General features: G+C 45.3%; 1 protein-coding gene across 1 annotated transcript; it reads left to right on the top strand.

Annotated features, from left to right (window-relative positions):
* The first annotated feature begins 2,987 nt into the window (after positions 1 to 2,987).
* On the top strand, positions 2,988 to 20,381 carry CD40LG (CD40 ligand). The gene is made up of 5 exons (XM_027846407.1): positions 2,988 to 3,256; positions 5,896 to 6,024; positions 13,373 to 13,415; positions 16,917 to 16,982; positions 19,917 to 20,381. Exons 1-5 carry the CDS (start codon positions 3,101 to 3,103, stop codon positions 20,282 to 20,284), a joined length of 762 nt encoding a protein of 253 aa, XP_027702208.1. The 5' UTR covers positions 2,988 to 3,100; the 3' UTR covers positions 20,285 to 20,381.
* The last annotated feature ends 329 nt before the right edge of the window (positions 20,382 to 20,710 follow it).

Raw genomic sequence — 20,710 nt, 5'->3', positions numbered from 1 at the left:
GATTGGGTGGCTAAGCTGAATACCTATCATTTGCCCACCTATATAGGATCTGTGCCCTCAAATTCTTAGGATCACAGATCTAGAAATGGAAAGGACCTCAAAGGCCATCTAATACAATCCCCTCATTTTTTTTTCTTTTTACATATGAAGAAACAGATGCCCAGAGAAGCTAATTGACTTACCCGAGGTTGGACAAGTAACAAGTTGCATCAGAGGAGGAATTTAAATCCTCTGACCCTGAAGTCAGTGCTCTTCCACTGTACTCTTCCATCACACAAGAGTAAAAGAGATTTTGCCTGAGCCAGATGGGGATAAAGGACCTGGGGTCAGAGCTAGGACTGGCCATTTTTGTACAGTGGAACAAAGAAATCCCAAGACACAGGGTAATTCACCTGGAGTGTGGCCACTGGTCACCAGAGTTGGGGGTGGGGGGTGGGAATCATCTAATGGTTTCCTTATTGAACTAATAATTATTGCTAACTAGGTGTTAAGCTCAGTTGTTTCTAGGTGCTGAAGAGCTACAAGTGCTTTTAGCACCCTCTAAATTTCCCTGCCTTAGGGCAAAATCCCATTGCCCTACCCTAGTTATAGAACTTCTTGGAGTATTCTTAACAGACTGGGAAAGTAAAATCTGTAGCCCAAGGCTGTAGTCTAAGAAAAGAACAAAATAAAACACCTTATTGCTTGGGTTAGAGATGACAGGAGAAGTAAACCCTTCCTCTCCCATTGCTGTCAAAGACACTTTATAAAGCTACCCAAGGTTTCTTTCCACAGGTTTATAAGAACTCAGCCTCAGCCCTAGGCTGACGCATTGCCTTTTTCTCCTTATCCCCTCTTCACTGCCATGACCTTTGGTCATACTAACCAATGTTAACATTGTCACATCCTAACTTCTCAAACCTAGGGAGCTGGAAAGCCGGCGTCTGGCCCAGTGGCCATTTTCACAATGTGAAATGCTCCTATGAGCATCTTCCCTCAATGGAATTAAACCACTTTATGGAAGAAAAGAGATGTCCGGCTCTGATAAAAATCGTGTTGTTTGCCTGGGAGCAGGTTTACGAATAGCTGTTTGCTGCACACACACAGGACAGGATGCTGGGGCGTGGGCGGTGATGAGCTGATGCTGAGTCTACTGGCGGTATGCATATCTGATCACTGCTGCATTTGACATTGTTTTCTTTCAAAACAATTTGGAATTAATTACAGAAACAAACTTTTCATTGTGGTCTCTGGTCAAACATGAGTCTCTCGATGCCTTCTACCTGTCACAGAACATTTCAAGAGTTTCTTTAACCGTGAATGCCTTGTGGGAAAAGAATGCAAATAGTATTTAGAAAAGTGGATTTCTTGACACCTAAGTAATTTGCTGCTGATACTTTTGGGGCTTGGGGTGGGGGGGGTTTGTCTCACTACAAAGTGAAGTGTTAGCACTTATTTGGCAACTTCAGGTCATACCTAGAGAAAATCCAGATGATTCACGGGAGTAATATCAGATCAAGTCAATTACATTCAACAAACATGTATTAAAGTGCCTACTATGTGCCAGGTCCTGTGATAGTGCTGGGGCTACAAAGACCAAAAAAAATTGAAATAGTCCCTGAACTCAAGAGGCTTCCAATCTAATAAGGCGCTTATAGCTAGTGACTGGACAGGGAATAGGTCCTGGATATGGGAGTTCATTGGTGTAGGGAGTTCCCCCATGAGAAAACTCCCTCAACCAATGCAAGTCAGAATCTTTTCTCCAACTTAAGAGTCCTAGAGAGTCTAGTCTAGAATCTAGAACACTAAGAGGGTAAGTGACTTGCCCAGGGCCACACAGCCAATATGTGTCAGAGGCAGGACATCAACCCAAATGTATTTAGTTCCTAGGCCAGCTTTACCTACTATACCATGCTGCCTTTCATGAGTTGGTATAGGCCAGGGATGGGGAACCTACAGCCTCAAGGCCACATGTGGTCCTCTAGGTCCTCAAGGCCCTTTGACTGAATCCAAACTTCACAGAACAAATTCCCTTAATAAAAGGATTTGTTCTATAAAACTTGGACTCAGTCAAAAGGCCTCACCCAAGGACCTAGAAGGCCACATATGGCCTCAAGGCCACAGGTTCCCCACCATGGTATAAGACTTAATGTTTTATCCAAAGTTTATTCGCATGGTTTGTCTAATTTGAATTTCATCAGAACCTGAAGAGGTAGGCAGGGTAGACATTATTATTCCCATTTCTTAGATGTGGAAAGGAAAAGTGATTTGCACAAGGTCATGTATCAAGTTAGTAGCCGAGCCTGGACCAGACCAGGTGGTCTTGTTCTGGACCACTAGCAAGCAAAAGCTGATGGAAAGGTGAAGAGGTCATCATGTCATGGATTTGCTCCTGGTGAATAATGAGTTTGGCTAAATCAGACTAAAATTTCTTCTTTCTCCTTAATCACAAAGTTTGGGTCTAATTCCCTTGGATGACCACCTCAAGTCACTCTTTCTCTTGGCCTATGGATGGGGTTTGGTGGGGAGGGGGGTGGTAGTGGTGTTGAACTGTACAAAACCAAAGTGAGTCTTCGGCCTTGCTTTGGAATGGACAGCCCTGGCCTAACCAGCCTTGATTGTGTTTGAGGAGCAATTAGCTGCCCATTCTCGATAGTCAAATCAATCCAATCTTTTTTTTTCCTAGACCTATTTTCTTTTCCATAAACTGGAGACACATTAGTAAGACCGAAATTGAAGCTAGTCAGTCTTTGTCATTTTCCTTGAAACTGGCAAACCAAGACCAATTGAGCCTTGCCATAGGAAAATACTGCCATCGGCTACTGAAGTTTTGAACGTTTCAAGGCACGAATGAATAGATGGAAGAAGCAACTCGTCTCTTCTTTGCCACCCAAAGGGGGAAAGCCTGGAAGTGAACGATATGGGTGCAATTAAAAAAAAAACAACCCTTTACGTAACTTTTTTACTGGGAGAGAACACCACGAAGCACATTTTCCAGGAAGTGTGGGCTGAGATGATTGTGTGCTCTTAACTAATCCTGAGTAGGGTAGCAAGTACACCAGCCTTCTAATGCTGCTTCTGCAAGCTCCTCTGTCAGAAGTCATTTCAACTCAATCGAAGCATGAATGAACCATACAGCCCACCTGCTCCCCCGGCTGGGAATACTGTCTCTGCGGCCACCGTGAAAATCGTTATGTTTTTACTTACTCTTTTTGTTATTGCTCAGACTATTGGAACGGCGTTTTTTGGTGTCTACCTTCATAGGAGGCTGGACGAGGTAAGATTAACTGCAAGGCTTGATGAAATTGGGCTGTTTGTTTTTCTTGGCTTGACATTTTGAGTTTTCAACGTTTGGCTTGAAACTCTACTCAAGTGAGGTGAAAGAGTGGAAGTCGGAGGGAGATAATATTCTTTCCCTACGCATTCAGTTACCTCATCAAGGATGTCTTGTCCTTCAGATTCCTGTTCTTTCAGAAAGTTTCATGTGATGAAAAGTCACTTTTGAATTTTTTAATTGAAATTTACAATAGAACAGCTCATTAGCAATGGATAAGCTCATGTCAACTGAATATTTCGTCCTATATTCAATTAGCACAAACACGAGAAGACAAGACTACTCTGTCACTAATTAAAAGGTATTCTTTGCGCAATCATTTGTGATAAGGGAGCAAACTGATTTTCTTTCCTCTGAAAAATAGCTTATATTTCCATAGCACAACCAAGTTTTACAAAGAACTTTCCTTCCAATAATCATGGTAGGTAAGTAATGTCAGGATTTTTTTTTTTTTTTGCCTCCACTTGTAATTTCATCTAGATCGGGAATGGTTTGCGTGGAAGGTTGTGCCCTGCTGCATATTACCAACTATTTTGCAATTTGTAGTCTTAAGAGAGTTACTTGGGGCACTCTGAAAAGCCAAATAACTTGCCTACGGCCACATAAGTAAGTAGTACGTGTCATAAGGAGGGCTTGAACTCAGATGTTCCTAACTATAGGGCCACTGTAAGTTAAACTTCCTCTCAGTGCCAAGATGATTATTCCCATTTTATAGATGGTGAAATTGGGACTCACAGAGCTCTAAGGCCTCCTGATTTCAAAAGCCAACATTCTGCCCACTATGCTACATTGCCCATCTTAGGTTGGTCCATGAACTTTACCACTTAGGTTCAGAAACATAGAGTAGTTGGGTAACAGAGCGGGTCAATTTGAATTCTTAAGAAATTATAACCAGGAAGATGCATTTTGTTTCCACACACATAGCTCCCACTCTCACTAATAGGAGACACAGCCTGTGTCTAGAGCAGGGCTTCTTAGACCCTTTCAGTGCAACCAGGACCCACAGTTTAAAAAGCCCTGCTCTAGATGATGCTTCTCATTTTGATGAAAGAAGGATGATCCATGCAATTATTCGTACAGATGCTTCTAAAAATCCAGATTTTACCAATATGCAAGTAGAACATCTGGGCACCTGAATTCTTCATTTGTCAATCTGTTGTCCCCGCACTGTGAGGCTGGCCATTGCCATAGCCTAACGGGCATAATGGAAGCCCTAGAAATGCTGGAAGCAATGATCAGGGTCCTGGCGGCTCAATATCCAATTAGTAAGGAGAGCCAGGGGAGCTTTGGGTTTGGCCTCTGTCAGACAAATGTCTGGTCACTTGACTGGTTCTGGAGGTGAAATCCCTCTCCTACCTGTGCAGCCACAGCTTTCCTTTAGCACCCATGTCTAGCCAGCTAGCTAAAATGCCAGCGGCCTCCTTGGCTGCCTCATCATGGTGTGCAGGTGACCCTTGGGTCCTTGGATACACCGGCAGTGGAACACAAGCTTTGGCAAGTCCTACCGAGCTGAGGAGGACTGGGCCTGGTGTCCAGGCCTGGTGATACGTTCTGTGTGCTGCCTGAGGACCAGCCTAGCTAAGCATAAAGAAGCTCATTGCCCAAAAGATGACTGCAAGGAGATGAAGTCTTTGGCAAAGACTAATTCATGACACCGTCTTAAAATGTCTCAATGGTTTCTGGTACAGCTTAAATTCCACATACTGAAATCTCCTGAGACATATGAATCGCGAGGACCTGTGACAATATTTTTAGATGAAAATTTTCTATCAAGTTTCAAAGTTGTTGGTATCTGGTGTGGTAGAGAAAGGATTGAACTTGGAGTCTAAAGGGCCTGGGTTCAAGTCCTGCCTCTGATCCTTGCTGGGTGGCCAAAGACAAACCTCTTAACCTTTCTGGGCTTCAGTTTCCTCATCTATGAAATGAAGGGGTTGGGACTAGATGTTCTCTGAGGTCCTTTCCGAATCAAAATCTAAGTAAACTGAAGAGCAGTAAGTTTTTTTATTTTTATTAATAATATTTTATTTTATATTACTTTCATTTACTGATCTATCTCCCTTTCCTTTCCAACCCAGTGAGCTATCCTTTGTAACAAAGAAAAAGAAAGAAAAAAAGTAATTTAATAAAATTCCCCAACACATCAGTCCAGATTATTCAATGTTCCGCCCCCATAGTCCCCCAACTCTGCTAAAAAGTGAGCAAAGCACATGAAAGAATGCTTTTTCAAATAGCCAAATGCTAAAATGTGGTTGTAATATAACAATTATTGTGATTGTGGTTTGGGGGTGTCATTATTTTTTTTAGCTAGGTTGTGATTTCTACCTCCATTCACTAATGTGCCAATTATCCTGGGACATTTTGCTTCTGGCTTGTGAGGAATTAGAGATCTCCAATTTCCTCAAAGTCGGATAGGCAGTGCCATTATTCACCATTTGGAATTTCGTAGGTGTCACCCCTTATCCTTTTGTTTTGTTTTTTTCAAAGCACCATGGGGGGGGATAGGGTCCTGTGCGTTGAAGTATCATTGCCTGGTGTGCGCTCTCAGCCTCATGGGTCTCATATCTCTGCTCTTCCACAACCAGGTAGAAAAGGAGATACATCAACAAGACGGCTATTTGTTCATGAGGATACTACAGGAATGCAACCAGAAAGACTCCTCCACGTTCCTGAACTGCCAGAAAATTCTAGCCCACTTTCAGAAGCCGTTTAAGGTAAACTCTTTCATAAACTCTTTCATAAATTCAAAAATCAGACTAATGTTATTGTTTATGTGGGTCATAAGAGCTAGAGATGAACGGGAACTTTGGAGCACGCCAGGCCAACCCCTCATTTTATGGAAGTTGAATGACTTGCCCAAGGTCACCTATCTAATAAATGGCAGAACTGGGATTTTAACTCAGCTCCTCCAACTCCAAAGCCATTTCTCTTTCCATTACAAGTGCCCAAGTCCAACTCCCTCCTTTTACAGATGAGGAAACTGAGGGGCAACAAGGGTCGAGTGACTTGCCCACACAGCTAGTATGTGGCAAAGCTGGGATTCCAACTCAGGTCTCCAGCTAAATTCAGGACTTATTCCAATCTGCCACACTTAATAGTGTGAGTTTTAAATGAATACAAAGAAAATGCCATAAGGAAGGCAAAACAGATGTAGGAAATTTCTTGTGAAGAATCAGAATTCTGGAGGTAGGAGGTCTGGGTTCTGAGCCTGGCTCTAACACTTGCCTCTTTGATTCCCTGGGTGGCCAGATCACTGGTGTCATACCAGGGCTTCATATTGACTTAGAAAACCATATATTTACATTATCTATGTTCTATTGTATTTGTATTTATTTTGTTAAATATTTCCTAAATACATTTTAATCTGGTTCTGATTGCATTTGGGAGTGGCACCATTGGACTCAGGGCTTCTTAAACTCTTTCCACTTGTGATCCTTCGGCTCCGTATGGAGTCGCAATCCACAGTTTAAGATGCATTGGACTAGATGACCTCTAGGGGTCCAGGCTACTCTAAATCTAGGCTGTAATAGTGGAAAATGCATCTAGAAGAAAAAATTCCCACCTAAGAGACCCACAACTTGTGCCCTAGGCAAAACCAAGTAGGGAAGTTCATGTTAGGAGGAGGCCGCTGTCTCCTGTCAGTACCCCCTATCAGACCCAGACACCTAAAGGAGCCCCACCCGCCCATGACCTGGAGTTCTTCCTTCTCTCCCTAGTTAGCTGTCTTGGTGGATTTCCAAGGGATTGGCTGATGACAGAGACTTTCTCAGAGCTAGAATGGACCTCAGAGGCTAGGAGTGGGGAACCTGCAGCCTCGAGGCTACATGTGGCCTTCTAGGTCCTCAGGTGCTGCTTTTTGACTGAGTCCAAGTTTGACAGAACACGTCCTTTTATTAAGGGCATTTGTTCTGTGAAGTTTGGATTCAGTCAAAGGGCCGCACTTGAGGACCTAGAGGGCCACATGTGGCCTTGAGGCGGCAGGTTCTCCACCCCTGATCCCTTCCAACTTTCATCAGCAAAGGAATCCCCAATATGACTTATGGGTGTCCAGAGGGCAGGCAGCCTCTGCTCAAAGACCTCCAAGGACGGCAAACCCCGCACCTCTTAAGCAGCCCGTTCCATTTTAGGCCCTCTCTCACCGGGAGGAAGCTTTTCCTGACAGCAAACCGAAATTTGCCTCTCGGCGACTTCCACCTAGGGTGTCTAGCTCTGCCCTCTAATAATAGAGGACTCTCAAAGATTAACAGGTCTTTGGGATCCAAGAGACTGAATGTCTAGTGGTGCTGGTAGAATTTCCAGTTGAGCGGCAATGGTATGGGGGGCTGGTTACCGGTTCATCACATGGGATTTTGCCTAATCCACTCAAAAAGGTTTAGAGCTGGAAGGACCTCAGAGCTCATTTTACAGATGAGGAAATTGAGGCACAAGAAGGGGACATGACCTGCCCAAGCTCACATGGGTAATAGAAGGCAGCCCCGGGATTCCAACTCCTATCCTTTCACTCCAAATTCAGCACTCTTCCCCAGGGCACCACACCGATGGCCCTGAAATGACGCTTCATTTTGCATACCCAGATTGACTTAAGGACACTATGCCACTGTCTCTGTATTGAACAAAGCTCACGCAATAGAAAGAATGCTGGCCTGGGAGTCTGAGCACCTGTGTTCTGGCTCTGCTGCTTCCTACTTGTGTGACCCAGGGCAAACCGCTTTCTTTCCCCAGCTCTAGAATTGTGAGCCTGTGATCCGGAATGCGAAATGTTTCATCTTGTCTGTCCACCTGGAATTTAGACAGTGTCTGTGAATGTGTCCATAAAGGTCAGACCTCAAGGGAGGCCTGGATCCCTTGTCACTTAAGTTGGGGACACAGCTGGGGCCCAGGATCTGTCCTGAGGGGCCTCAGGAACCCTCTCGGGGACTTCAATGAACTTAATTCCAGCATCTCATCCCTCTCTCAACTGCCTCCCTCTCCTTCCGTCCCCTTCCTGCGGGGCGCTGGCACCTTCTGCCCTAAACTTTAATGAGGCCATCTCTCTTGAAGCCTGTCTCGGGCCATTAATTAGGTCATAGTTTACACAGGAAAAGTGCTTGCAGCGTAGCAGATGGGGGTCTCTGGCCCCCTACCCCACTCCCACCCCAAGTATGTACTCCAAGGCTTTACCCCCTGTATTTAGTGCCCACAGGAACCCCACAGAAGGCTCCACTAGTTCATGCTTACTGGGCTCTTTACACCAATCTAGGCATCTGACTGGAAGTCTCTTAAGGGCAGGAGTTGATGAGAGTCTTTGGATGGTCAGTGTGCAGCACATTCCCTGGTCTACAATACGTTATTGTTTGTTTTTTTTGTTTTGTTTTATTTTTTGTTTTTTGTTTTTTGTTTTTTTTGGCTAGGCAATGGGGTTAAGTGACTTGCCCAGGGTCACACAGCTAGTGAGTGGTATGTGTCTGAGGCCGGATTTGAACTCCAGGGCTGGTGCTCTATCCACTGTGCCACCTAGCTGCCCCTACAATAGGTTCTTAATCAATGCTTATTGGACTGGATTGAACTGGAATGCATTCAAATGGATTAGAGAGACCTTCAGCTCCCTCCAAACCTCCTGACTATTTTAGCATCTTTACCCTTAAACTAGAGACAGCAGTTCCAGGCAATATCTGAGGGTAGTGAAAGGACCAGAGTTTTCTTGGAAAGGACTATGGGGCTAAGTGAGAGTCAGAGCATGGCCTTCCAGCCTTGACTTGACCACCCATGAGCAATCTAGCTTTAGGCAAGTCACCCCTCATCCCTGAGCTGACATTTTAAGGTTTGCAAAGCACTTAAATATATCCGTTCACTTTACAATCACTCTGTGAGGGAGGTGCTACAAGGGTTGTTACCTTCATTTGACAGATATGGAAACTGAGGCACAGACAGTTAAAGTGCCTTGTCCAATGTCACACAGTTAGAATTTGAACCCAGTCCTCCGGGGCTTTGGGGCCAGGCTCTTTCCTTTGTACAACATTGCTTCTTGGTGCCTGGCATACTTGTAACAGAGGATGTGCCCTGCATCAGGAACTCCTAGGTCTTCTTCAGTTTGGACATTCTACAAATCCTGAAATAAATGAGAGCAAAGTCCTTGGCAAAAACAAACCCAAAAGAACCCCTGCTGAATAATACAGATAGCATTCTTATGGCTCTGCCAAGAGTTGCCCCTCCTTTGGCAGGGAGAGTAGGCTGGCACTGGGAATATGCTTTTCCCTGAATTTCTGCCAGCTACCTGAGGCTTCATCTAAAACCAGCTACCTGGCAGAGGAGTGAGAAAGACCCCAGGCAGGACTTTCCTTCTGAACTCTTGGTTGAGTTGATGACTTCAAGGTATCAGCCCCAAAGGGCACCTCTAGCATATAGCCACGGAGTTGAAATGGTGCAACACCAAATCCGCTTTTCCCAAATGACCCTTTCCTCCAGTCACCAATGAAAATCCTCTGATTTCTTTTTTTTATTTTTAGTTCTCCAGATCTGGTGTTCTTGCTCAGGGTAATGAGTCCAGACTACATTTCAGTTTTCTTGGCCAGTCAGTCAATAAACATGCATTTATTAAGCACCAAATTCATGCCAGGCACTGGCCAAGGCCGGCTTGCTAATTTTCTGGGCCACTGTGTTTTCCCAATGGCACAAAATTCTCAGAAGTTTGCACTTTAAGGGGCTCTGAGCTCTCAGGCTAGGGTGGGGGTAATGGGTGGTGGGGGTGGGAAATAGCCATCCAAGTTGTTTCTAAATATATGTTGAGTTGGAAGTTGACCACAGAGGTAGAGGCAAGCAGAGGAACTTCCTTTCCTCCCTTTCTCCCTCCACATGCAAACCTTACAGCATCATAGATTTAGAGCTGGAAGGGATTTGGGGGGTCATCTAGTCTAACCCCATCATTTTATAGTTAAGGAAACTGAGACTCAGAAAGGTTTCATGGATTTAGCACTGGAAGGGACCTAGGATCATCAATTCCAGGCATCCTTTTACAGATGAGAAATGAAGGCTTGAGGAAATGGAAGCAACGTGGCCACGATCACATTGCTAATAAGAAGCCGAGCTGAGATTCAAACCCAGGTTTTCTGGGTTTCCAAATTCTGGGCTTTTCCCCTATACTAGGCTGCTCCTTGGTGCCTAGCGTCCCTTTTTTGGAGACAAAGCTCTCTCCACAGGGACAGGGAAAGCTTACAATGAACATACCCCCTGGGACACTGAACATAGCCACTTAAAATGCGCCATTGGACATAGGGCCTCTTCCTGAGGCCAGGGGTTTGGAGGGTTGTTTTTGTAATCCATCGGGGTAGGAGGAAAGGATGGAGCACCACTCAACCCAGCAGGGAGCCCAGGACCTGAAAAGCCAACTTTTGTCAATGCCCTCCTCCCCATCCCCCCCACCCCACCCCACCCCAGTTTGCCAAAGGTCTATGCCCAGTTTACCCAAAAAAGTAGCCCAGCTGCAATCATTACACTCCCCCTGTCTTTTTTTTTCTTCTTTTTTTGCAAGCGTTCTAAGCAGTCATTTGTTTATTGGGTCTTGAGTGTATTTTTTCCTGTCACCACATTTTTATGGTGCCAAACTCTGGCTTAAACGGAAAATTGAAACTCAACTGCATATGTAGGCAGTTCAAGGGGCAGATGACACATTAATCTTTGTGACTGACAGCCTAAGGTCTGGCAACTCAATTCAATTCCTTTCAACTCAGTTTAGTTCAATTCAGATCAATTCAATTCAATTCAGATCAGTTCAATTCAGATCAATTCAATTCAGTTCAGTTTGGTTCAGTTTACAACTCATTCCCAATTAGCACAAATAATGAATCTCCCTGAAGTGATTTCATTATTCAAATTTGCACTGCATATTTCCATTGGACTGGAACTAATTACCATATTTTACATAATTACAACATAATTATAATAGTGCAAATTCAAATACATCAATAATTCAGTTCAATTCAGTAACTGTGGGAGACAGTCATGGGCACAGAAAAGAAGGCTCCATTTGGAGTCAGAGATCCTGGGTTCAAATTCTTCCTCTAGCGATGTGACCTTGAGCAAGGTCATTTGACCTCTCTGGGCCTCAGTTTCCTCTTAAGTAAAATGAAAGTATTGAACAAGATGACCTCTGAGGTCCCTTCTAGCTTTAAAGCTAAGAGCCTATGAACAAATATTTATTAAGCACCTATTGTATATAAGGCACTAGTGACATAAAAACAATAACCCCTGACCTCAAGGAGCTTCTAGTCTAAGGAGGGAACGAAAGAGGACAGCACATGCAAAGATGAGAAATTCTAGAGGGAGAAAGTACCAGCAATTGCTGAGATCAGGAAAGACCTTGCATAGGTGCTAAGATTAATCTAAGCTGCCCTTTGAAAAAAGTTAGGGATTTTTCCAAGTTGAGCCGAGGAGGGAGCGCATCCCAGGACAGGAGGTGGTAAATGGACATCAGCCAGTTTGGGACAGAGAATTTGTGAAGAGGATTTATATGAAATGTGCCTGGAAAGGTAGGCAAGACAAATAGGAGAGGACTTTATGTAGGTCCCAGGCTGAGTGGATTGTGCAGAGCCCTGAATGAAACCATCTACTACACCACTAAAAACGCATTTCATGTAAAGCAGCCAAATGATAGGACTGTATTAATGATGGATTCCATCCAGTATTGCTTACGAGAAGGTGTGTGGCAGCTTTCCTAGCAGATGTTGAGTTGAGCAAGTTGGGCCTTGGTCTCTGACTCTGCTCTTCATTTCTATCCTGGTTTGACACCCCACCCAACCCTTCTCAGAGGACTTCAGGCTAGTCATTCAACTCCTCAAGGCCCTGGGTTCCCTCGGTTCCCTGGGTTCCCATCTTTTCAGGGGCCCATATAAAAGGCCATTTGCAGGCAGCCATTAGAACCCCAAATGCTCATTTGAGATTCTAGTACCATCTCCAAGCATGAAGTGATTCTCCCATTTGTTGTCACCTGTCAGATCCAGGGAGTTCGATGTCCTGGGCATGACCAACATCATGGCTTTTTTTCCAAGACCACAAACATTTATCAAGTGCTTGTTACACACCAGCAACAGTGCTTCCAATAAGGACTACAGAGATGAAAAATGACCTGGCCCCTGCCCTCAGGAAGCTTACAGTTTAACGAGGGGAATAGGATGTGTGCATGGCTAAATATGACGGAAAGCAAATGATGATAGGAACAGAGGAGAATTCCACATGAAGGGCTAGAGGAAATATTGAGCAAGGAAAGAGAAGGACCACTATATTTGGAGGCAGAGAGCCTGGGGTTGAATCCTAGCTCTGCCTGTTTACTACTTATATGGCCTTGGACCAGTCCCTTCCCCTCCCTGGGCCTCAGTTTCCTCATCTGTAAAACGAGGGGATTCGACTAATTGGTGGGGCAGCTAGGTGGTGCAGTAGATAGAGCCCCAGCCCTGGAGTCAGGAGGACCTGAGTTCAAATCTGGCCTCAGAAACTTGACACTTACTAGCTGTGTGACCCTGGGCAAGTAAAAAAAAAAGGGGGGGGGGAGGACCTATTTGTACAAAAATATCTACAACAGGAATAATTGGCTTCTGAGGTCTCTCCCAGCTCCAGACCGAGGATCATACATGCAACCTTGAGCAAGTCACTTTGTTTTCCTCATCCTCAGTTTACTCACTTACAAAGTGAAGGAGTTGGTGTAGGTGGCCTCTGAGGGTGGTCCCTTCCAGGTGGAAAGTCTATGGTCAGACTTGAATCCTCTGATCCCTTTGGGGGAAGGGAGGCGGAGGGAGAGGATGCTCCAAGGAGGAGGTGGCACCTGAGCTGAGCCCTTGGGCTTGATGGGCTCCTGGGATGGGGAAGTCTTAAAACTGGCATCTTCTAGATTACTCCCTGGGCTTTGGAGACAGCGAGGGAAGCCTGGCCCACAGCCTCTCAGATGTGCCCAAGGACTTTAGCGAAAGGATCAGGAAGGGGAGAGCAGCTACAATGGGAGGTCCATTGGTGGGATGGGGGACAGAGGGAAAAAGAGGATGATGTGCCGCCCCCCACTGCCCCAATGACCTTTGATGTTTCTTCTCATTTCAGCCTGAAGAGAGCCCAACAAAGGAGACCTTTGAGAAGCAGAAAGGTAGGTGGCCTGGGAGAATTCCTGGGAGCACTTCAAAAGGGACAGGAACAATGGGTGGGAACTGGGGAGGTGGGGAGGAGCAGGTGCAACAAATATTTGGAAGTGGGTCAATTTGAACCTGGCAAATACAATTGGAAACAAAGGACTACCTTCTGAGGCCTGGTCCCTGGGGGTAGCTCCCTCCCTTCGAGAGTCAGAGGAGCCTGGAAGGGGCCTAAGAGATCAATCTTGGCCATTTTATAGAAGAGGAAACTAAAGCCCAGAAAAGTGAAATGATTCACTCAGAGATACATAGGTGGTCAGTCTGTAGGTCATATATCATCAGGGGTGGGATTTGAATCCAGGTCCTCACACTGCAAATCGTAGTGCTATTTCCACTATCCCACAGTGCCTCTAAATTGATGATCCTATGATCTAACCCTCACTCCAGGCTGTTTCAACAAGCATTTTTTTTCAAAGGGCCCACTGTGGGCCAGGCAGAGTACTAGGTGCTGAGGTATGAACGCTAAAATGAAAACAGTCCCTGCCCTCAAGGAGATTACACTCTCCCGAGGAGACACAACATTCATATGGATCAGGAAATCCAAAGTATACACAAAGTGCGTAATACAATATCATTTTAAGGGGGAGAGCGCATGGCCAAGTGGGGAGATTGGGAAAGGCCTTGTGTGGGAGGTGATGCCTGAGCTGTGCTTTGGAGGAAACCAGGAAGCAGAGGGCATGATACTCATGTCATTGGATTAAGATATTAGAGCCACAAGATGGACTATGGAACTCCATCTTTTTGGCTCTTCATTCCTCTGGATGACTGGGAAGTTCCTCCTCTCTCACCAAGGAACCATGTCAGCTTTGTTTATGGGGACTGAAGCCAATGCCCCAGAGCCCTGCTATCTAACCTCCACTTGGAAAGCGTCGAATTTGAAGGCTGGAAGAGCTCTTTGCAGGCCAGATCCAGTTCCTCCTTCCCATAATGCATCCTGACCAAGACGAGTAGTCATGCAGCCTCTGCTCAGTTACATCCAGGGTCAGGGAATTCATTAGTTCCTCAGTTCTTAGCCACTGCAGCTTTCAGGCTGGACGTGACCTCCACTGGCCTTCAAACCCATAACTTTTGGAAGAATGTCCCGTGCTGGACAGCTCACTCGTTCAGCCTCAGACAACAAGCCAGCTCCTTCCATTCAGATGTCTCCCCCCAACCCACTTCCTCTTCGGGCTCAACCCCCCAGTTCTTTATACTGTTCCTCATAGAACACGGAACTGGACATAATGCAGCCCACGTGGTGTAACCAGCACCATCGACAGTAGAACAATACCTTCCAGCACTTAGCACGGTGTCTGGCACATAGTAGGTTCTTAATAATAGTTTATTGACTCACTGACTGACCTTCCCTCTCTCCCTCTCTCCTTCTCTCCTCCCGCAACCCCCCCCCCCACCCCCCCCCCCCCAATTAGTTCTCTCTGAATGGTAGTTTGTGACTGTGCTGGTAAATCTTTAACAACTGACTCTGAAAAAAAATGCACCTCCAACACTTTGAGGTTTAATCTGAATTTTTCACATTTTCTCTATCACTTTCTTAAGCTTGGACAATCAACAAAACCATCAGTCAAGCCCAGAGTTGTAGCAATTTCAAAGTATAAACATTCACAATGAAAATTTTACAACCAGCTCATTTTGAGCTGGCTCCAGCACACTCCTGGCTATATCACACCCATTCTCAGGTGGGGGTGGGTGCAGTTGATAGAATCGAACTAGGAACAAATGGGTGCAAGTTACAGAGAGTATCATGCCCTCTGCTTCCTGGCTTCCTCCAAAGCCCAGCTCAGGCATCACCTCCCACGAAAGGCCTTTGGCTTGGGGGAAGGACGAACTTCCTAAAAATTAGAGCTGTTTACTACTTGTGTGGCCTTGGACCAGTCCCTTCCCCTCCCTGGGCCTCAGTTTCCTCTTCCGTAAAATGAGGGGGTTGGATTAGTTGGGGGAGAAGGAAGCAGGGCATCGCAGTGAAATGAAAAGAACAATTGCTATGGAGTCAGAAGACCTGAGTTCAGCTCCTCTTCTGCTCTATTATAACCTGTATGACCTTAGGCAAATTGCCTCTTGGGGCCTCAGCTTCCTCATCTGTGAAATGAGGACATTGGACTAAATGGTTTCTAAGGTCCCTTCTGGCTCTCAATCTGTGACCTATATTAGCCACGTCCTATAGAATGGGCCTCCTGGGGAGGCGATGTGTGTCACTGGAGGCCTTCAGTCAGGGGGTTGATGATCCTTTTAAGATAGATTCATGCTTGCAGTATGGCCATACCTCTGCCACTGGGCCCTAGGGGAAGGCCTCCTGTTTATCTCCAGGTGTTAGGCCTCTCTCCCAACTCCAGTAGATTTCTTTGTACTTGTATTTGAGAGGCAGCATAACGTGGTAGCTAGCCTTAGAGTCAAGAAGACACACAGTCAGGTCCTGTTTTGGACACAGGATAATTGTGTGACCCTGAGCAAATCACTTAACTTCTCCATTGCCCCAGGCAATGGTCAAAGACTACAGACCAATTGCTGACCTACATTAGTAAAGGGAGTTTCCATACCAGGATTTCCCCACACTGATAAGATCAATGATCTGGACTAAAAGAAAAAAAAATAGTATTGTTTCCTTATCTGGGTACTGCAGTCTATCACCCACAGTAGACTGGAAGCTCCTTGAGGTTAGGGACTGTTTTATCTCTGTATCCCCAACACTTGACACAATGTTTGGCTCACAACTGGGGCTTAATAAATGCTTAGTGAATTGAACTGAATTGAATTCCAGCTCTAAGATTTCTAAGATTTCTTATACTCGGAATACCACAGGATAATCAGGCCAGTCACAAGCTCCCAGGATCATGGTTCCTATCTTTCTCTAGTCAACAAAACTCAATAAAAGTAATGCCTACTGTGTGCGAGGCATTGTCTCTACCCTCCAGGAGCTCCCAGGCTAGGGGAGGAGAGAAGACGGTAAATAGGAAACAGAAAAATGGTGGCCAACTGGGCTAAGCTTGTGGCAGAACTGAGCAGCAGGACCTAGGGAGCTGGACGTGGGTCAAAGTGCCTGAACCAACACATTAAGTGTTCAGTATCACTTAAGCGCATGTGTGACCTTGGACAACCCAATTCATCTCTCTTGGCTTCAGTTTCCTCATCTCTTAAATGGGGGCGGAGGCAGCCTGAATTAGATGGCCTCTGAGTTCCTTTGTCTCTCAATCATTGATCTTATGACTTGTTCCTCAAAGGAAGACTGTAACCATTGTTGATGGTATTGGGGGATGGGGGTGGGCATGAGCAGCAATAAGCAAAATGTAATGGAGGCTCCCTCTCCTTGGGCACAGGCCAAGGATTTTGCTCTGAGTGAGCCAGGCAATCGCACCTCTCTGATTTGCTTAGGAGACTTAGTCATATGAGAAAATTGAAACATGAGATCTCAGGCCAGTTGGATGTTTGTGTCTGACACATCTCATGGCTTTTTTTAATTTCAGGGGATCAGAAACAGCTACCGATTGCAGCTCATCTGACAAGTAACACCAACAGTAAATCAACAGCTGGTAAGTCTTGGAGCATTTAAAAATTCATTTCCCCCTGGGAGTCATCACATTGGTTAGGCCAAGTTGTTTTTTTACAGAACAGTGGGTCTATTTCTTTGGGGTCTGATTGACAAGCCCATCCATTCCCCCTCCTTCCCATCATCTTTAAAGAGAGCCCCAAGCACAGGGGAGACTGGGAGAGACACTGAAGAGATGGGACCAAAGCTCCCGTCTTCCTCCTTCATGCCTCTCCCAAGTGGTGTAACATCAGTTGGAGGGATTGGTGCTTTTGGCCAGCTCAGAGGAAACACCTAGTGGACAGACTCCTTGCCGTTAAACTCCCCCCCTCCCCAGCTTCTACTGTCTGAAAAATGAAGGCTGGCCTTCACATTTACAAAAATAGGACCCAAGGGACACATTCCCATCTGTTGATCCCCCTACAGTAAACCCCAGCCTCATTATGGCTAGCCCCAGGGAAATTAAAGGTAAAATCATTCTACAAAGATCAATAGATGATAACGTCAAATTTTCCAATGAAGTAAGAACAGATGATGTGTTCTGATCTCTTCACCTCCGAATGATTTTATTTCCACAAACGTTCTTCTAGTATCACAGGCCTGTGTCAGGACACGGCACCTACTAGGCACTGCAGGATTCTTTATATCTGATAAAACAATGGAAACAAAGTCACCGAGCACAAAATCTCCACCGCTTCCCCCACCCCCCCATCCATATAAATGCAGTCTGAGATTGTGGCCCCAAGAGCAGAGGGCCAACCTTTGACTGTCTCTAAAGGCCAGGATGGGGTACAGAAAAAGACCAGGACAATAGCTTAAAAGCCAGGGTCTTCTCATGGCACAAAAGAAAGAGCACTTGGGGGCTTTGGAATCAGAGGACCTGGATTCAAATCCTGCCCTGTGGGGCCTTAGGCAAGTCCTCTCCCTTTTCTGGGCCTCAGTTTCCTCCTCTGTAAAATGAGGAAGTTGATAGATGGCCTCTGAGAGCGTGATTGGTACTCTTCATGATCATCAAGTGAATTCCAATGTGTTTATGTCAAAAGAGGAACAGAGAGCCCCAACGTTAACAACTTTCTTCAGGAATTCTACTATGTATCTCTCTCTTAAAGGAATCTGACTATGCCACTGACTAGCTTTATGATAATGGGCAAGTCACTTTCCCCTTTCTGAGCCTCAGTTTCTCCAGCTGTCAAATGGGACTAATGATCTGTGTACTTTCCACCTGGTAGGGGAGGGGTTATAAGGAAAGTTCTAAAGAAATGAGAGTCACCATTTGATAGATCGTGTTTCCTGGTCTTCGAATGTAGTTCCCTGAGAGAACTCATGTTAGATGAGTTGGATATTAGGCCCGGGACCTTTGTCATTCTGCCCCATAGGAACCCCCCCAGGTTTGGGGGTGGGGGTTAGGGGAAGATCAGAATCTAGTTAAAAATCAGCCAACATTTCCCAGTCCATTCTGTGTTGATTATTCATTACCAAATGGCCTAGATGAAAAGGAACTCACCCCCTAATTGTGTATTGAACATTCCAAACAAGCGACATTTGGGCATGATTTGGTTGTAATCTATCTCTTATGGGAGAGCTGGTCTGTAAGGCCTGTAAAATTTCAAACTAAACTAAGTTGTTCCTCCTAACACTTCAAGTTGTGTCTCACCAGATTCTTGGGTCTCAATATGACATGAGAAACTGGTTTGTCACTCCAAGGGGTGTGGGTTCATGTGTGCCTCTGTGTGTATGTGCATGCGTGCCTGGATGTGCGTTGGAGCTCTGCTCAGTCAACACAATCTCAAGTTCTTCCCCACGAAGCCCCCACCCCCGCCAATCAAACTCTCTGTGGGAGCTGAGATTGGAAATCTGGCACACACACCTGCCACTTTGAACCCCACTTAGCCTGAGTCGAGAAAATGGCGCAGGGCGTCGCCGGTGGGTGCTTGGGCTCAGCCACAAGACTACAGAGGCTTTGCATACCACCAAGCTCGCAAGGCGGTGGCGCCCACTACAAGGGGAGATCAAAACAGACGGGGAACTTGACAAGTTTATTTTCATACTTCCTTTCCTAATTTTAGTCCCCCTCAGTGGGAGGCAGGCCTGCTTTGCATCAGCATGATTAGGGAGGAATAAATCAGTTCTTGCCTTGATGGGCTGTGGCTGACAAATGGTGTATGTTGTAAAATTGAAGCATGGTGTTAACTAATGGTAGGATTTGGGGATTTGCTTTGAAGGAGTCATGAGGCTGTGCGTATAATTTGTTGGGGAATTTTTTTATTTACCCTACTTATTTTTAATATAAATATATGTATATATATATATATATATATATATGTACACACACACATATATACATACATACTGGCTGGGTGACCCTGGACAAGTCACTTAACTTCTCAGTGGCACCAGGTGACTCTCCAAAACCAGAAATTGCAGAACAGGTGTCAACCTGCACTGGGAGTGGGAAGTTCCTCCCTAGGAATCTCTCGCCCCCGCCCCCCATCATCAATGAAATCCCAGGTCTTGATTTACAATTTTATCCATATGGAACCTCCCACCATTGACACAGCCTGGCAACTCACCTGTAACTTAGGATGGTAGGAGAGCTGCCTCAGTTATTGTAAGGTTACATGGTCACATAACTTGTATACCTCAGAGGCAGGGTTTGAACCCAGGCCTTCCTAAAACTGAGTAGCCATTGTCAGTGACAGCTCCTCTATTTTCCACATATAGGGGGCACCTTTTTTAGAATTATGCTAGAAGGGAACTTTGAGACATTCTAGTCCAAGTCCTTTTAACAGAGAAGGAAACTGAGGCCTAGACTGGGGAAAGGGCTTTCTTGATGTCACCAAGATCTATGGCCTTTCATGGTCTTACATTTCTTGTCCATTAGAATATGAAACATGGAACACATTCCAATTGACCGCTTTGTTTTCTCTTTCCTACACAGTTCTACAGTGGGCCAAAAAAGGATATTACACCGTGAGCGACTCATTATCCTATAGTGATGGGAAATTGACAGTCCAAAGCTCAGGATTTTACTATATCTATTCCCAAGTCACCTTTTGTTCCAACCGAGAAACTTCCAGTGAGGCACCATTTATCGCCAGCCTTTGCCTGAAATCGAGCGGATCAGAGAGAGTCCTCCTCCGAGCAGCAAATACCCACACACCCTCTAAACCTTGTAGGCATCAGTCAATTCGCCTGGGAGGAACATTCGACCTGCAACAAGGTGCTTCGGTGTTTGTCAATGTGACTGATCCCACCCAAGTGAGTCACGGGACAGGATTCACGTATTTCGGTTTATTTAAATTGTGAAAAAAAAAATGTAACTCCTCATTATGTGGCCAAAGATGATGCCATCAATCTTCGCCATATAGAAAAAAGCAGTTCAAACTAAACCCTTTGGAACTGACTGGGCTTTCCTGGCTTGGACTATTTATATTCCTCGGACTTTTCTTTAATCAAATACTATTTATTACGTACTCCCACATAGGCAGTGCTGTACATACTAAGGGATTCCCAGAGTGAAACAGAAACAGTCCCTGCCCTACACAGGGTTGTGGCTTAAAACATATGAAACTGAGGCAGACATCCAGTGAACCCCACAGAGACCAAGAATGAGAATGAGAGGACAGAGACAGAGACAGAGCTAAAGAAAGAGATAAAGACACAGAAAGATATAGACAAAGACACAGAGATATATAGAAAGTGCATGTGTGTTTGTGTGTATGTGTGTATGTG

This window comes from Vombatus ursinus, unplaced genomic scaffold (genome assembly GCF_900497805.2).
Source record: "Vombatus ursinus unplaced genomic scaffold, bare-nosed wombat genome assembly UNPS02015152.1, whole genome shotgun sequence".
NCBI lineage: Eukaryota > Metazoa > Chordata > Mammalia > Diprotodontia > Vombatidae > Vombatus > Vombatus ursinus.
This window is presented reverse-complemented; position numbering and strand designations above follow the sequence as displayed.